General features: G+C 35.5%; 1 protein-coding gene across 2 annotated transcripts in view; it reads left to right on the top strand.

Moving 5' to 3' along the window:
• Positions 1 to 14,058, top strand: part of TBK1 (TANK binding kinase 1) — a 43,695-nt gene extending 29,637 nt beyond the window's left edge. For both annotated transcript variants that reach the window (XM_020882824.2, XM_020882823.2), the window contains exons 12-21: positions 120 to 221; positions 1,477 to 1,555; positions 5,601 to 5,722; positions 5,821 to 5,897; positions 6,505 to 6,544; positions 7,352 to 7,453; positions 7,581 to 7,677; positions 8,566 to 8,672; positions 8,891 to 8,962; positions 13,289 to 14,058. In XM_020882824.2, coding sequence (XP_020738483.1) covers positions 120 to 221; positions 1,477 to 1,555; positions 5,601 to 5,722; positions 5,821 to 5,897; positions 6,505 to 6,544; positions 7,352 to 7,453; positions 7,581 to 7,677; positions 8,566 to 8,672; positions 8,891 to 8,962; positions 13,289 to 13,340 — 850 coding nt within the window. In that variant the 3' untranslated portion in view covers positions 13,341 to 14,058. The remainder of the gene's footprint in view (positions 1 to 119; positions 222 to 1,476; positions 1,556 to 5,600; positions 5,723 to 5,820; positions 5,898 to 6,504; positions 6,545 to 7,351; positions 7,454 to 7,580; positions 7,678 to 8,565; positions 8,673 to 8,890; positions 8,963 to 13,288) is intronic.
• The last annotated feature ends 1,311 nt before the right edge of the window (positions 14,059 to 15,369 follow it).

The raw sequence follows: 15,369 nt of genomic DNA, 5'->3' as shown, positions 1-15,369 counted from the left end.
AATATATCAAGACTATTAAGAAGTTTGTTTGAACAGAAGGTAGTACAGCAGTGTAATTAGTGAAAGACAAGAGCAAATAATTCCTTGGATAAACTAATGAGAATATTATCATTTTTTAGAGAATTAGTTAAAGATGACTATAATGAAACTGTTCACAAAAAGACAGAAGTTGTGATCACATTGGATTTCTGCATCAGAAACATTGAAAAAACTGTGAAAGTGTGAGTAGATTGCTGTCTTACTGGTAATGGTTAAAATATTGACTATTATTCCATTTCTGTTTAATTTGTTTAGTTATTGTTAACATGATATAGCATGCCATGCAAGTCTTTCTGTTAAGGGACAACCTTAGATTAAGTCATTTCCTCACAAGGACAGAAATATCCAGTTGTCTCAGTAAGAAATGAATGCCATCTCTTTGGTAGCATTTTCTCTTTCCCTTTGAAAAGGAAAAAGAATCTGAAATAGAAACATTTCAATTTTTTACCTTGCTAAGCAGACAGTTCTGCATAGGAAATATAAAAGCTATAATCAAAGGAAGTAGGAAGTTATTCTAAAACTGTATTTCAAAAGTATTTTTAGAATTTTGGGATTACTTCCAGTTTATTCTTCAGTTCAGTCGCTCAGTCGTGTTCATCTCTTTGCAACCCCATAACTGCAGCAGGCCAGGCCTCCTTGTCCATCGCCAACTCCCGGAGCTTGCTGAAACTCATGTTCCTCGAAGCGGTGATGCCATCCAACCGTCTCATCCTCTGTTGTCCCCTTCTTCTCTTGCCTCTGTCTTTCCATTATCAGGGTCTTTACCAATGAGTCAGTTCTTTGCATCAGGTGGCCAGTGTTGGAACTTTAGCTTCAGCATCAGTCCTTCCAGTGAATATTCAGGACTGATTTCCTTTAGGATTGATTGGTTGGATCTCCTTGCAGTCCAAGGGACTCTCAAGAGTCTTGTCCAACACCACAGTTCAAAAGCATATTCTTCAGCGCTATATTAATAAGTTTATTCTTCTTACATTAGTATTTAATTGACTCTTACTTATTATTATTTAGTTTACTCTTACTTACTGTTGTTTAGTTTCCTCTTACTTATCCCTGAGAATGCCTTTTGAAACACAGCGATATTTTAAACTGCCCTGTTCCTAGGCTATACTACTTGTACTGCATAGGAAATATAATAACTGAACCTGTATATACTGTTGACCTCCATTAAATCAGAAATCTAGTATTTTGACAATTATCCTGGCATAAGACTGAAGTAAAGTTGTCTCTTATAGTTTATCTCTTAATCTGCACATTTATAAATACAAATATATAAAATTTCATTTTTACAGAGACATCAAGTTTTCTTGGAATTATTGTTGTAGGCTTTGCATTCAATATTCTGTTCTTAAATGATTATGATAATAGGTCAAATATAATTTATGAGACATCTTTTAAAATCTATGGTCATTTAATTTTTCTGTACTTGTTTTTGTACAGATATGAAAAGTTGATGAAGATCAACCTAGAAGCAGCAGAGTTAGGTGAAATTTCAGACATACACACCAAACTGTTGAGAGTAAGTGTTTACAAAATTATGACAATTGTAGGTTCATAGTCTGTTCCTTTGGTGACAAGATTAGAAATGAACTTTCCTAGAGAGATGATGTACCTAAAGATCTCAGGAGAAATAGTAGCCTTTTCCCACCATAGAAAATTATTTATAATTATTTAAATACCATTTACTGCCATGAAGTTCTTCATGACATTTCCAAATGCCTTCTTTGCTTTAAGCCCATTTCTCTCTCTCTCTCTTCTTTCCCTCTCTGTCTTTAGAATTCACAGTGCTCTTGTGTTGCTTTTGTGGAAGTTAAAGCAAGTTCATATAATTTGACATGCAGAATGTATAAACTTGTTTAGAAATAGATGCAAGTTAGGAAAATACCCAGTCTTTTCTAAAATAAAAAGTAAGAAAAAATTTTTGAGTTTCTCAAGGCAATGATTTGTTTCTATAACTAAAAAAGAAATTAGGACAAAATCTCTGCTGAAAAATGCAATAGCATTTCAGGTAATCTCTGGATCTCTTATTAAAATGTGTGGTAGAAGAGCATGAAATTATGTATTGAGAACTGACTCCTAATCCTAGACATGTCCCTGTTTACCCAGCAATTCCTGCCTGGCTACTTAACCAAGGCCTTCAATTCTTTGCATTCTCACTTTTTTCTTCTTTAAAATGGGTAGTTTCTTACTCTGCTTACCTCACAGGTTATTGTACCAATTAAATGAGATAAATAAAAATGCTATATATACTCCTGCAAGCTTTTAGTATTTTAATTATTCTTACATGAAATGGATGTTAAGAGTTTTAGAGCTTGCTGTTATACTCCTTTTCTCTTTCCAAGTTTAGGCTGATTTTTAGTTATTTCTTTTCCTCAGTTTTAGATCTGAAACAGTGGTTTTCAAAATTGAGCCATGAACAACTAGTAGTTGTAAAGTTTAATGCATTGCAACCAGCAATGTTTTAAAAATGAAATAGAATAGAAAGTCAGAATGCATCACATATAAGGATATTTCTAGTCCATGAAACTTTCTGTTCAGTTTTACTATTTACACTTTAATGATACTGGGTTAAAACAAAGTGAATTTCTTTCTATAGGTCATGATCAAAAAAGTTTGAAAAATGTTTCTGTAGAGTAGACATGAAAAGTCAGAGAAACAGGAAGTAGTTTTCCCCAGTATTTGTCCATATTAAAATACAGGCAGTCATATTGTTGTAAATGTTTTCTATTTTTTTTCTGCTTTTGTTTTAGAACTTGACTTACCAGCTCATAGACCTCATGACACTTTCAAGTGCCAGTGTCATTTCAGCACTTTGAATTGAAATTGTATGTTTTTCTTTCATTGAGTCCAAAATGTTTCTCATTTTTATGACATTTTTGTGAGGATTTAGATTTCGTAGGAGAATCAAAGCATGGATGGTTAAATAGCTTATATTCACGGAGTCTTAGAAAGTCAGGGCTTTAACTTCAGGCCATTTATTTTTCACCAGATTTCAGTGTTTTTCCTCATACATGTTGAGTTTTTGTGGCTCCTTTCCTAATGGAGACCTCAGAATTTTTTCCCACCATAAAAGTAAGATATATAAGTTAGAAAAGGTTATGTATATACATACCAATCAAAAATGAGTATTAGAAGTTCTGTTCAGTGTCCTGCAGCAGTGATTCTCAGAGTAATTCTTAAAGCAGCAGCCTCACCTCACGTGAGAACTTGTTAGAAATGCACATTTGGGGCCCCGCCTGTTGAATCAGGAGCTGATGGTAGGGTCCAGCAATCAGTGTTGCAAGCTCTCCGAATGATTTCGATGCTGCTAAAATTTTGTCAAATCAGTGGCTGTCTTTTATATATAATATATAATTAAATACTTTTTTCCCTGTGAACACACAATTTTTTTTTTTGGTATGACATTATAGTAAAAGCATTTTCCAGTTTTGTTTTATTGGTAATACTACTTTTTATTTTTGACTGTACTTCAGCATGTGGGATCTTAGTTCCCCAACCAAGGATCAGACCCACATCAACTGCATTGGAAGTGGAAGGCCCGGAAGTCCCACTAATTTTTAAATAGACATTTAATAATATTGCAGCCAATTGAATGTTGGTCCTTCAGGCTGCTTGCTATTTCACACACTTTTGTGCTATAAAAAAATAACTTTGTCCGTAAACTATTTTCCATATTTTAGAACTATAAGGTAATACATTCTTAACATTAGTGTTAAGAAAGATATAAAACATGAAAAGCAAGATATGTATTTGGCTATATAAGAATTTAAAATCTTTTTTTTTCCTTTGGTCTGTTCCACATGGCTTGTGGGATCTTAGTTCCCTGACCAGGGATTGAACCCTGACCATTGGCAGTGAAAGCATGGAGTGCCATGGAATTCTCAAGATCCATATATGTTAAATGAAAAAAAAACAAAAAAGTTAAAAAATAGATTGAGAAAAGGAGATAAAGGGGTTTTTTTTTGTTGTTGTTTTTTAATAAACACAGCTCATACAGATGCATAAAGTGAAGTTACTCAGTCGTGTCTGACTTTTTGTGAACCTATGGACTATAGCCTACCAGGTTCCTCCATCCATGGAATTTTCCAGGCAAGAATACTGGAGTGGGTTGCCATTTCCTTCTCCAGGGAATCTTCCTGACCCAGGGATTGAACCCGGGTCTCCTGCATTGCAGGCAGACTCTTTATCGACTGAGCCACCAGGGAATTTTTTCCCTAACAAATGCATAAGGGAAACATTAAATCTGCAGTAAGTAGACATAGAACATTTAGAAATGATTTTAAAATGAGTAGATCTAAGTGAAATTCCTGGGGAAAAAAGTTCAACCCCAATAGTAATAGAAAATTGCCTGTTAGGGTAACAGTAAGATACCATTTTGACTTTCAAATTAACAAGGCTTTAAAAATTATCCCTTCTCTCCAACCTTACCTCAGTCTTTTCCTGTCTCTTTTCACTCCGTGTCCATTTATTTTTCTGTCCATTTAAACAAATGAGCACACACATAACTCTGGGCCAGGCCTGTTCCAGGCAGCAGAATAGCCACGATGACTAAGATCCCTGCACTCCTCAAGTTATGGATGTTTGCGAAATATTCATTTCTGACTCCCTGTCCTGAACTGGCTTAAGGCTTTATCTCCTTTTCCTTGCTATGCGTGATGTTATGGGCTGGATTGTGCCCTCTAAAATGATATACTGGAATTCTCTGGCAGTTCAGTGGTTAGGACTCCATGCTTTCACTGCCGAGAGTTACAGGTTCAATCCCTGGTGCAGTAACTAAGATTCCACAAAGCACACAACACAGTAAGCAAGCAGGCAAATAAGTAAATATCAAAACCGTATTAAAAAAAAAAAACTATAATACCAATGCTAACGGAGTGGAGTGGAAAGGGCACATTTGTTCATTGCTAGTAGCTGCCTAAACCATCACTTAAAACTTTATTTGATAAACAATAATATGTATCAGGACATGTAAAATATTCAGATATCTTCATCCTTTAAGTCTAACCATCTTTTCTTTGTAAGTTATACAAATGCTCAGATCTTTGGTAGATAAGTGATAAATTTATTAGGCTTAAAATGAACAGGGTCTTAGATGAGGTTTCTTTGCATTTTTTGTTTTTATGAGGACTTCCTTTTTTAATCTCTAAACAAAGAGAGCACAGTACTGCATACCTGCATTTATGCTTGGGCTTATGCTAGTAGTTCCCCTGTTGGATTTTCATGAGATAGAGTACTAACACATACTTTGTAACTAAAGAAACAGAAGCGTAATTGAATGATTACAAATATTTTGTGTGTTTTTTAAAAAAGAATATTTGATGTAAGCAGTGTTTATAAAATGTATTCATACTCATGTTTTATTATCATATTGTCATATGATAATTGTCATTATCATATTGAATACAACCTAAGAAATTGTCCTTGCATTTAAAGGTAAAAAGAATTATTCTGACCTTGAAGTAATCTACAAAAGAAATACTGTTCAGACATTCAGCTCCATTGGCACTGTAATTTTCATTTCTGATTTTTGGTAACCTGGATCTAAACACTTTGGTTTTATTTAGCTTTCCAGTTCTCAGGGAACAATAGAAACCAGTCTCCAGGATATTGAAAGCAAATTGTCTCCAGGTGGATTACTTGCTGATACATGGACCCATCAAGAAGGCACTCATCCCAAGGATAGACAGTAGGTTATAAGTGCATTGGTAGTTTCTGCTCTTATTATTAAATGTCCTTTTTCACATCGACTCAGTTAATTTATTTGGATTTTTCTTCCTAAAACAGTGTAGAAAAGCTACAGGTCCTGTTAAATTGCATCACAGAGATTTACTATCAGTTCAAAAAAGACAAGGCAGAACGTAGTAAGTAAAATTTCCCATTTGTTAATCTAATGAGTCAGTCCTACTAGTTGTAATTCAGTTGAATTATTTGCTATATTTAATAAAGATGTCTACGTAAGTGATTTATTTCAGAGACTTGATTTCTGTCAGGAAAGAGGTTGAATGTATTAAATATTCAACCTTTTGAGTATTTCAAATCAGGGATCATGGTCTCAAACCTCTAGGGGCCATGCACGTAAAAGAAAGGAATGAGATTCGCCAGTGGAGACTGAGGGGAGCCAGAGAGGAGCCCCTCCCCGGCCCTGCCCCCATCAAAGGGGAGAGCCAATACTCAGATTCACCTAATTGTTTTTCCAGTCTTCCTAGATCTCAAGAGAAGCTAGAGATAGACTCTACTAGAAATAGCCTGTTTTTAAATGTTGACAATTTTTTTTTTGACAGTTCTTTTTTAATGTTAGCACTGTATAGACCAAAGAAAAGAATTTGTGGGTTATATCTACCCATGGGTCACAAATTTGTAACATCTGCTTTAAGCTCTTAGGCTTTTTGAAGTACTAATCTCAGAAAACAATTGCATGTGATTTTATGATTCTACATTTATAAAAGTAATATATATTTTTATTTTTAGGACTAGCTTATAATGAAGAACAAATCCACAAATTTGATAAGTAAGTGTTCAGATTATGGTTTTTTGATTATATTTACTTATTTTTAATTGATGATTGCTTTACAATATTGGTTTGATTTCTGCCATACATCAGCATGAATTAGCCATAGGTGTACATCTGTCTCCTCCCTCTGAAGCCTCCCTCCCACCTCCCATCTCCCACCTTTTCTCACCCCTCTAGGTTGTGACAGGGCCCCAGTTTGAGTTTCCTGAGTCATAGCAAATTTCCACTGGCCAGCTGTTTGATGTGTTAGTTTATATGCGTCCATGCTACTCTCCCCATTCATCTCACCCTCTCCTTCCTCTCAGATTATGTTTGATAATGAGTTTTGGTTATATGTTAATGAGATTCTTCTTAGAGTTGTGATTAATCACATAAAAAATACATCTTAATATTGGCCTTATATAGAGCTGTGACTGATGTGCACATGTTTGAGGCCTACTCACCTGGCTCCCTGGTTCAGAGGTTGCAGAGATAGGAGGATAAGGGAGACAGTCTTCTTCTGCCCCCTGTGCTCTGACTGCAGAAGGACAGACAATAGAGGACATAGGCGAGGGCACACCTAACCACCTCTTTGACCTTAACCTCATTCAGTAAATAGATTTTGACCATTCTCCACTATGAACCTTCTTTTTCTTCTCTTGCTGCTATAATGTCTGTCTTAGAAATCTTAGGCGCTTTCTACTGTAAATATCCTAAACCCACAACAGTAGTCACAGGAAATAATTTTCATATATTTTAAGACTCTTTAATATTGGAAATAGAAACAGTGACATTGCTCTAAGTCTGATCATTTCTAAATTACAGGCAAAAACTGTATTATCATGCAACAAAAGCTATGACCCACTTTACGGATGAATGTGTTAAAAAGTATGAGACTTTTTTGGATAAATCAGAAGAATGGATGAGGTAAGGAAACTTTTGGGGGGTGATTAGTGGTTGGCTGCACAGTATACAATCTAATCTATATTACATATTTTAAGTAAGGGTAATATTTCCTTAGACTGCTTATTAATTGATTCTTTTTGGTTTTCAGAAAGATGCTTCACCTTAGGAAACAGTTATTATCCCTAACTAATCAGTGTTTTGATATTGAAGAAGAAGTATCAAAGTATCAAGACTATACTAATGAGGTATAGCTTCAAAATTATCTAGAATAAAAACCTTTTTCCTATTAGGAAAAATTAAAATTCTTCTCAGTTTGTATCTGATAATGATTGAAAAGAGAGAAATAGGATATAATAGCCTGTATTCAGTTTCACTTGCTCATTTGTGATATGTATTTTTTTAATGTACACAGTGTAACATGTACCATTGAAATCCTTTTTAAAGATTTATTTGTTTATTTAGTCTTCACTGGGGGCTCAGATGGTAAAGAGTCTGCCTGCGATGCAGCAGACCCGGGTTCTACCCCTCAGTCAGGAAGACCCCCTGGAGAAGGGCATGGCATCCACTCTAGTATTCTTGCCTGGAGGAGCCCATGCACAGAGGACCCTAGCGGTCTGCAGTCCATGGGGTGGCAGGGAGGTGCGTGTGACGGAGTGGCTGACACGCACGCTTGTTCATGTGCACAGGCATCGTCCGTTGCGGTGAACACACTCTAGTTCTGGCACTCGGGCTTTCTCGTGGTGCAGACTCTGGAGCGAGTGGTCTGAGTGGTCACGGCTGCTCCACAGCAGGTGGGATTATGAGTTCCCCAACCAGAAATCACGCCCCCTGCACCGCACAGTGGATTGTTAACCAGCGGGCCACCAGGGAAGTCTGTGTGATACGTATTTTGAGCCAGGTTTCAAGAACTTAGATGTTTTTAATTATAAAACATCTAATAGATCATTTTTTATCATCTAAAAAGTTTTTTTAAAAAGAGTTTTGGTTGAAGTATTGTATTATTGATGGTTTTGAAATTACAGCATAAAGCTATAACGGGCTTTTTAAAACCTGTAACATTTGTTCCAAGATCTGTAGTAAGTATTCTGTTCTGTGATTGATGTGGGTTTTTTTGTTTGTTTCTGATGTTGTAGTTACAAGAAACTTTGCCACAGAAAATGTTTGCAGCCTCCAGTGGGATCAAACATACCATGACCCCAATTTATCCATGTTCTAACACATTAGTAGAAATGACTCTTGGGTAAGAAATTTATTATTTGGTAACTGTAATGTTTCTATTTGTTTTTGTTTTACTTGCTCTTTTATTTTGAAATGTTTTATATTTGTTAGGAATACATTTGCTAATGTTATTTAATGGCTTAGATCAGTCTAGAGAACTAAACATACTGTAAATATAATCATAGAACATTTGCTCACTTTTTTTAAGCAGAGATACTTTTATCTTTATTTTGAATATAGTATGAAGAAATTAAAGGAAGAAATGGAAGGGGTAGTTAAAGAACTTGCTGAAAATAATCATATTTTAGAAAGGTGAGTAATTAAAAAAATCATTCTTCCTGGTGATTATGCAGTTGAGTGCATACATATATATCTATACTTGTATCTGTCTGTCTTCCTGTATCAATAGGTTAAGCAGTGAGAAAGCAGTATTAAGTCAGAACCCTTAGGTTTTGTGAATTTCATGATGCCTGTTAATGTTTGGGGTTGTTTGGATAAAGAAAAGTCAATTGTGATTGACTTCATTTTATAGAAGCACTGGTTAATATTAGGTTGGTGCAAATATAATTGCAGTTTTGGATCTTGAATGTTAAATCATTATAACTAGGCTCAAACACATCTTTATTAGTCAAAACAGGCACTATTAAAATCAACAAATATTTGCCAACAAGAGGTAAGTGTGTTTATTCCTATAGCATAAAAATCCATGCTTCAGGATTTGACGAACTCTTGGAAAGAATTTTCTGCTTCCTACTGGAAGCATTTTCCCTGCAAAAAGTTGTCTAAATGCTTGAAGAAGTGGTAGTCGGTTGGCAAGAGGTCAGGTGAATATGGCGGATGAGGCAAAACTTCATAGCCCAGTTTGTTCAGCTTTTAAATGTTGGTTGTGTGACATGCTGTTGGGTGTTGTGGAGAATTGGGCCCTTTCTGCTAACCAGTGCTGGCTGCAGCTGTTGCAGTTTTCTGTGCATCTCATTGATTTGCTGAGCATACTTGTCTCAGAGGTAATGGCTTCGCCAAGACTCAGAAACCTGTAGTGGATCAGTTGGGCAGCAGACCATCTGACAGTGACCATGACTTTTTGTGAGTGTAAGTTTGGCTTTGGGAAGTGCTTTGGAGCTTCTTCTTGGCCCAGACACAGACCTGGTCATCACTGGTTGTTTATATAAAATCCATTTTTCGTCACACATCACAACCAATCAAGAAATAGTTTGTTGTTGTTGTGTAGATCAAGAGAAGATGACACTTCAAAACGACAGTTTTTTTTTATTTGTGGTCAGCTCATGTGTCACCTGCCTGCCAATGCAGGAGACTTAAGAGATGTGTTCAATCCCCCTGAGTTAGGAAGATCCCCTAGAAGAGGGCATGGCAACCCACCCCAGTATTCTTGCTTGGAGAATCCCATGGACAGAGGAACCTGGTGGGCTCCGGTCCATATAGTCTCAAAGAGTCAAACACAACTGAAGTGACTGACCACGCATGTGCATGAGGTACCAACTTACCAAGCTTTTTCACCTTTCCAGTTTGCTTGAGATGCTGAATGGCCATAGAATGGTTGACGTTGAGTTCTTTGGCAACTTCTTGTGTATTTGTAAGAGGATCAGCTTTGATGATTCTCTCAATTGGTCATTGTCAACTTCCAATGGCCAACCACCACACTTCTCATTTTCAAGGCTCTCATCTCCTTTCAGAACTTCTTGAAGCACTGTATGTTCGTTAGCAGTTCCTGGGCCAGATGTTTTGTTTATGTTGCAAGTTGTCTGCTCTGCTTTATGACCCATTTTGAACTCAAATAAGAGAATCGCTCAAATTTGCTTTTTGTCTAACATTTCCATAGTCTAAAATAAATATAAAATAAACAGCAAGTAATAAGTCATTAGCAAAAATACATAAAGTGAGAAATGCACATTAATATGATGTATGAAAGCATAACCACATTTATCTAAGAATGTATTCCAGTATCAAATGGCAAATTTCAACAGTGTAAAACCACAATTTTGCAGCAACCTAATAGAATTCTTTGAATCAGTCTGCGAAAACAAAAATACTTTGCATGTTATTGTTCCAAACATTTTCTCATTAGAATCATCATTTTCAATTCTGAAATCAGAGCTGCTTAGGAGATGACAGCACTCTGGTAGTGTAACTCACAGAACCCTCTGCACATCTCCTTGCACGTGAGCATCATCTGTTCATTGAGTTCTTTAGGAGCTGAGTGTCTGCTTATCTCCAGAATCCTAATAGATCAAGGAGGAAAAGTTGGAAAACATACAGAGCCAATAAAGCCACTTTATTGGCTGTTTTCCTCAGATTCCTTGTCTGTGTTTCTCAGAGAAGTGAAGTCATATTTGGCTCATGAAGGAGCCTTCTTTTTCCAGCCCTTAGGTGTTTCTCCAGAGGTCCTCTCACCACCACGATGTTAATGCAAGGACACCATGGGTGTTTGGTACACTTGAAGGGCACTTTCATGCTGTATGGCCTCTTAAGCATGCATTCCAGCCTTGCGTTCCAGGGTCTAGCAGATAAGTCTTTGTCAGTGTTCCACAGATGCTGACCTTCATACCTGAGAAGATGAACTGGAGCTGGAACCCAGCCTCTTATCTCCTCACATCATCTTCCCCCTGCTAGCCCTGTTCTCTCAAATAAAAGGCCACACAGCTTCCTAAGGCTTGAAAAGATTAAATGTCAGGAAATCACATGATATTCGAGCTACATGCAGAAAGTTATCAGACACTTCTGTAGTATCATCAGCCTTCTTAATGAATTTAATGAATTGAAATCAACTTTTAGCCATATGTAATTGTAAAAATTGAAATAAAATTCATCTACTTTCTCATACTTCTCCACCCCCATAGAAGCAATCAGTATTAATAGTTTGTTGTGCATGTCTATTTTATAAGAATGGAATCATTCTGTTCACACTGGTTTAGTCTTTTTTCACTTAAGACTATATAACAAGAACACTTATTCACATCCTTCCCTATAGCTTTAGTTTTCTCATTTTCAGCAGCTGCCTGGTATTCTAGCGTAGTCATCTACCATACCTATTTAGTGCATCCCTATTTATTGGGCATTTAAATTGTTTCTAATTTTTCACAATTACAAACCATACCTCAGTGAACATACATGTTCATATACCTCTTCATGTGCTTGTGTAAGAATTTTTGAAGGGTTTATTTCTAGATACGGAATTGTTGGGTCTAAGGTTATGCACATTTAAATTTTGAATCAGCTTTGTTAGTTCTCTAAAAGACTTGCTTGTTATCCCATTGTCAACACTTAATGTTACCACTTTTTCAAATGCCAATTTGTTTAGTTGAAGCTGGTATCTTATTTTAGTTTGTATTTCTTCAGTTAATAGTGATGTCAAACATCTTTTTATATGTTCCTTCTTTTATTTTTTTCCTGTGAATTGTCTGTTAGGTTTTAGAGTCTTTTCCTATTGGTTTATAGCATCTACATAGTAATTATCTCTTTATAACTTCATAAATTTACTCAAACTAGTTTCTTCACAACTTTAGCTAAATTCTAAGTTTATCCTGAAAGGCTAAAGATTAGCAAGTAGAAAAGATTATTAAAATTTTTTAACAAAATTTTATTGATATATTGAATCACTTCTGTTTTGTGAAAGAAAATCCCCACTTCCCAAAGCATGTCCACTAAGTCATGTTTTATTTGCTGGCTTGACAATTCACGGGTAACCAGACATGGCAGAATCATAACTTAAATGTTTGAGTGACCACTTAAGGATTTGTGCCAGAACAGGTAATAGAAACCAAGTCTTATGCACTGTCTCCACATAGATATCTGTCACTTCAGATTTTTTTGTATCTAAAATCAATTATCATCCTTCCCAACTCAGTTTCCCCTGTAATTTCCTCATCTTCTTCCCCTTTTTTCTCCTTCCATGAATATAAATTATTTTAGACACTAACTCTTTTTTTTACCTCCTTTCATCATATTTGGTAGTCTTCCTTCAAAATGTTCGCCTGTTGCCCTCATCAACCTCATTTAGGTCTCCTTTCCCCCTCCCTCATGAGCCATTGGCATAATCTCCCACCTATATGCTTAACCAGCCCTTCTCATCTGTCATGGGTTTTACAGCCAAACTAATCTTCCCAAATACTGATCTAATCACACCACTCCTTTGACTCAAAAATTTCTAAATTCCTGCTACCTAAAAAGTCAAGTATAAATTTGTACTGAATTCAAAGAATATAATAGTCTGATGCCAGCCTAATCACCCAATTTTATTCCTCCAAATAACATTCTGTTCTAGCAGGATTCCATTCCTCACTGTCCCTGACTCCTAGCTCCACATCTGTGTTTATAAATCCCATCCCGAAGAAATTACCCAACTCTTCCTAATGCTTTCTAGATTATGTCACTCCTCGTTTTCTCTTAAGAAGTCTTCCCAAGCCATTGAGTTTTATTTCTTCAAATATTTATAATAATACCACTGTGTTTCAAATTAGAGCAAGTTTATTTTGCTCTATTTTCAAAATAGAGCAAATTATGGTTGGTTAACTCTTTAAAAAGAATAGTTTGTTCATCTAAGAAGTGTTTTATATTCTTTAAAATATTACAGGTCAAATAAATGAATCTTGTGAGATTGCCTTTTTTTCTTTTGTGTTTTAGGTTTGGCTCATTAACCATGGACGGTGGCCTTCGCAATGTTGACTGTCTTTAGCTTTATAAGAAGTTCGAGGCAAGTTTCGGTTTGCACAAGAAAATAATGTCGAGGCATTAAATGAATGCCTGTATAGGTGGTCTCTTGTTTCTATATTTCACTATTTGATGTGGTCATGTAAATATGTATAATATTGTAAATACATAAAAGTATATAAATTTTTGGCTGCTGTTAAGATGTAATTTTACCTTTTAACATTCATAATTATATGAGGACATTTGACCTCAGTTAGCACTTAGAAGAAAGCCATGACCTGTATTCTGAGATACTGATGGTCGACTTTTCTGAGTAAGGCCAATTAAGTCATGTATCTCCGACTGCCTGCTGAAAACATTTTTAAGTGGAACCAAAATTGGCATCCTTACAAATCAGTAAAGGCTGATTGTTGATACGTTTGTAAGTGACAGAATGGTGAGATAGCTTTTGTGAGTGAAGAGCAGAACCGAACCACTGTTGTACTAGGATCCCAGTTTTTTTGAGAAGGATAAAGTGGCATTATCCCAGTTATCCTCCTATCTGTTTAATTTCAGGTAAATTACTGAGCAAAATTTTTAAAGTGATGAATTATTAAAAACTTCATTTTTTATTTTGGCCATAAATGTATAATTGTCATAAAAATTTTAGGATCATTTCAACTGTTTTAGGCTGTACATTTCTTCTTTAATTCTGCTTACTATTTCATGAAGAAATATCAATAAATTTCTCGATTTTAATGTAACAGTTTGTATTTTTTCTGTGTACAACAGTTTGAGAAACAAAAGTTATCTTTTGATAAATAATGTGGGTGGTAATGGTCAATTAACCTCAGAAGTTGGATGAGGGGCAATTCAGTGTCTTTTCTAAACCATTGATTCCAAATTTAGTAGAAGTTCTTTCATAAAGATACACTGTACAAATCTAAGAGAGCCTTCTCTTTGAAAAATGTACCCAAGGTTCTAGACAAAAGAATTGTGCTCAATACGAAATTATTTTATCCCAGAAGGATTAGGTTTTGGTTTTGGTTTCTGATTTCTTAGATGATTGAAGTATGACCGGGTACAACCTGTATATCATGAAGAGACCATGTTCTAAAGAGTAAATAAATTTTGGCTCCCATGGACATTGGAAAACTGAAAACGGATTAGGATGTTATTTGAAATCTCAAATTGATACTTTATTGTGGTGGGGAATTTTAAGTGTCACCTATGCACATAGAAATAAACACATGGGTAAGTGACACTACTTTACTTTGACATTACTTTACTTTGATTGTGACAGTTCCCACCATCAAAGCTGTTCAGTCAGAGAATGTGGGGCAAGGGGGTGTTTAATCTCTTACATTCTAATGTAAGAGACCATTTGACCATCTCACGTGAATGTCTTTAATTGTGTAGTTTAAAAGTTTACGTCACTGAATGCTAGCTAAAAATTTTATGTAAGTTAGATGGTCAGTTAATATATTTTCAAATTTCATTTTTATTCAAGCACCTCTAGAAAAGAACATCAATAAACAAACCCTTGCTGTGGGGGCTGTATTTGTGTAACTTGTGTAAGTTGTCCTGGTAAAATCAACGCTGATCCACGCTAATAGTTGGGTAAGACTTACTGTTCTGTTCCTCGTTACAGCAGCATGTAAATCAAGCACACTTGCTTTCAATAGACTACTGTCAAGAATGCGTGTTCATTCAGAACACCTTATGTCAATAAATGCATAGTGACATTGGTCTGCTAACCAAATTTTCAGAGTTACTATGTAAGTAAAATTAGCTTTAAAATAAGTTACATTTCTAGTTTAGTAGCTTTTTTTTTTCAGTATTTGGATATATTTCCAAAAGATGGGGATTAAAAATATTAAATGTAACAAGTGAAAGAGTTGATGCATTTAACTCTTCTTTCTTTTTTTTTTTTGGTAGTTTTTTTAAATTAATGTACAGTAATATACAATATTATATGTTACAAATGTACAGTATAGGGATTCACAATTTTAAAGGTTATACTCCATGTATAGTCATAGAATAGTGGCTATATTCCTTGTTGTACAGTATATACT

This window comes from Odocoileus virginianus, chromosome 24 (assembly GCF_023699985.2).
Source record: "Odocoileus virginianus isolate 20LAN1187 ecotype Illinois chromosome 24, Ovbor_1.2, whole genome shotgun sequence".
NCBI classification, from domain to species: domain Eukaryota; kingdom Metazoa; phylum Chordata; class Mammalia; order Artiodactyla; family Cervidae; genus Odocoileus; species Odocoileus virginianus.
The sequence above is the reverse complement of the archived record's forward strand: the minus strand, read 5'-3'. Positions and strand labels throughout refer to the sequence as shown.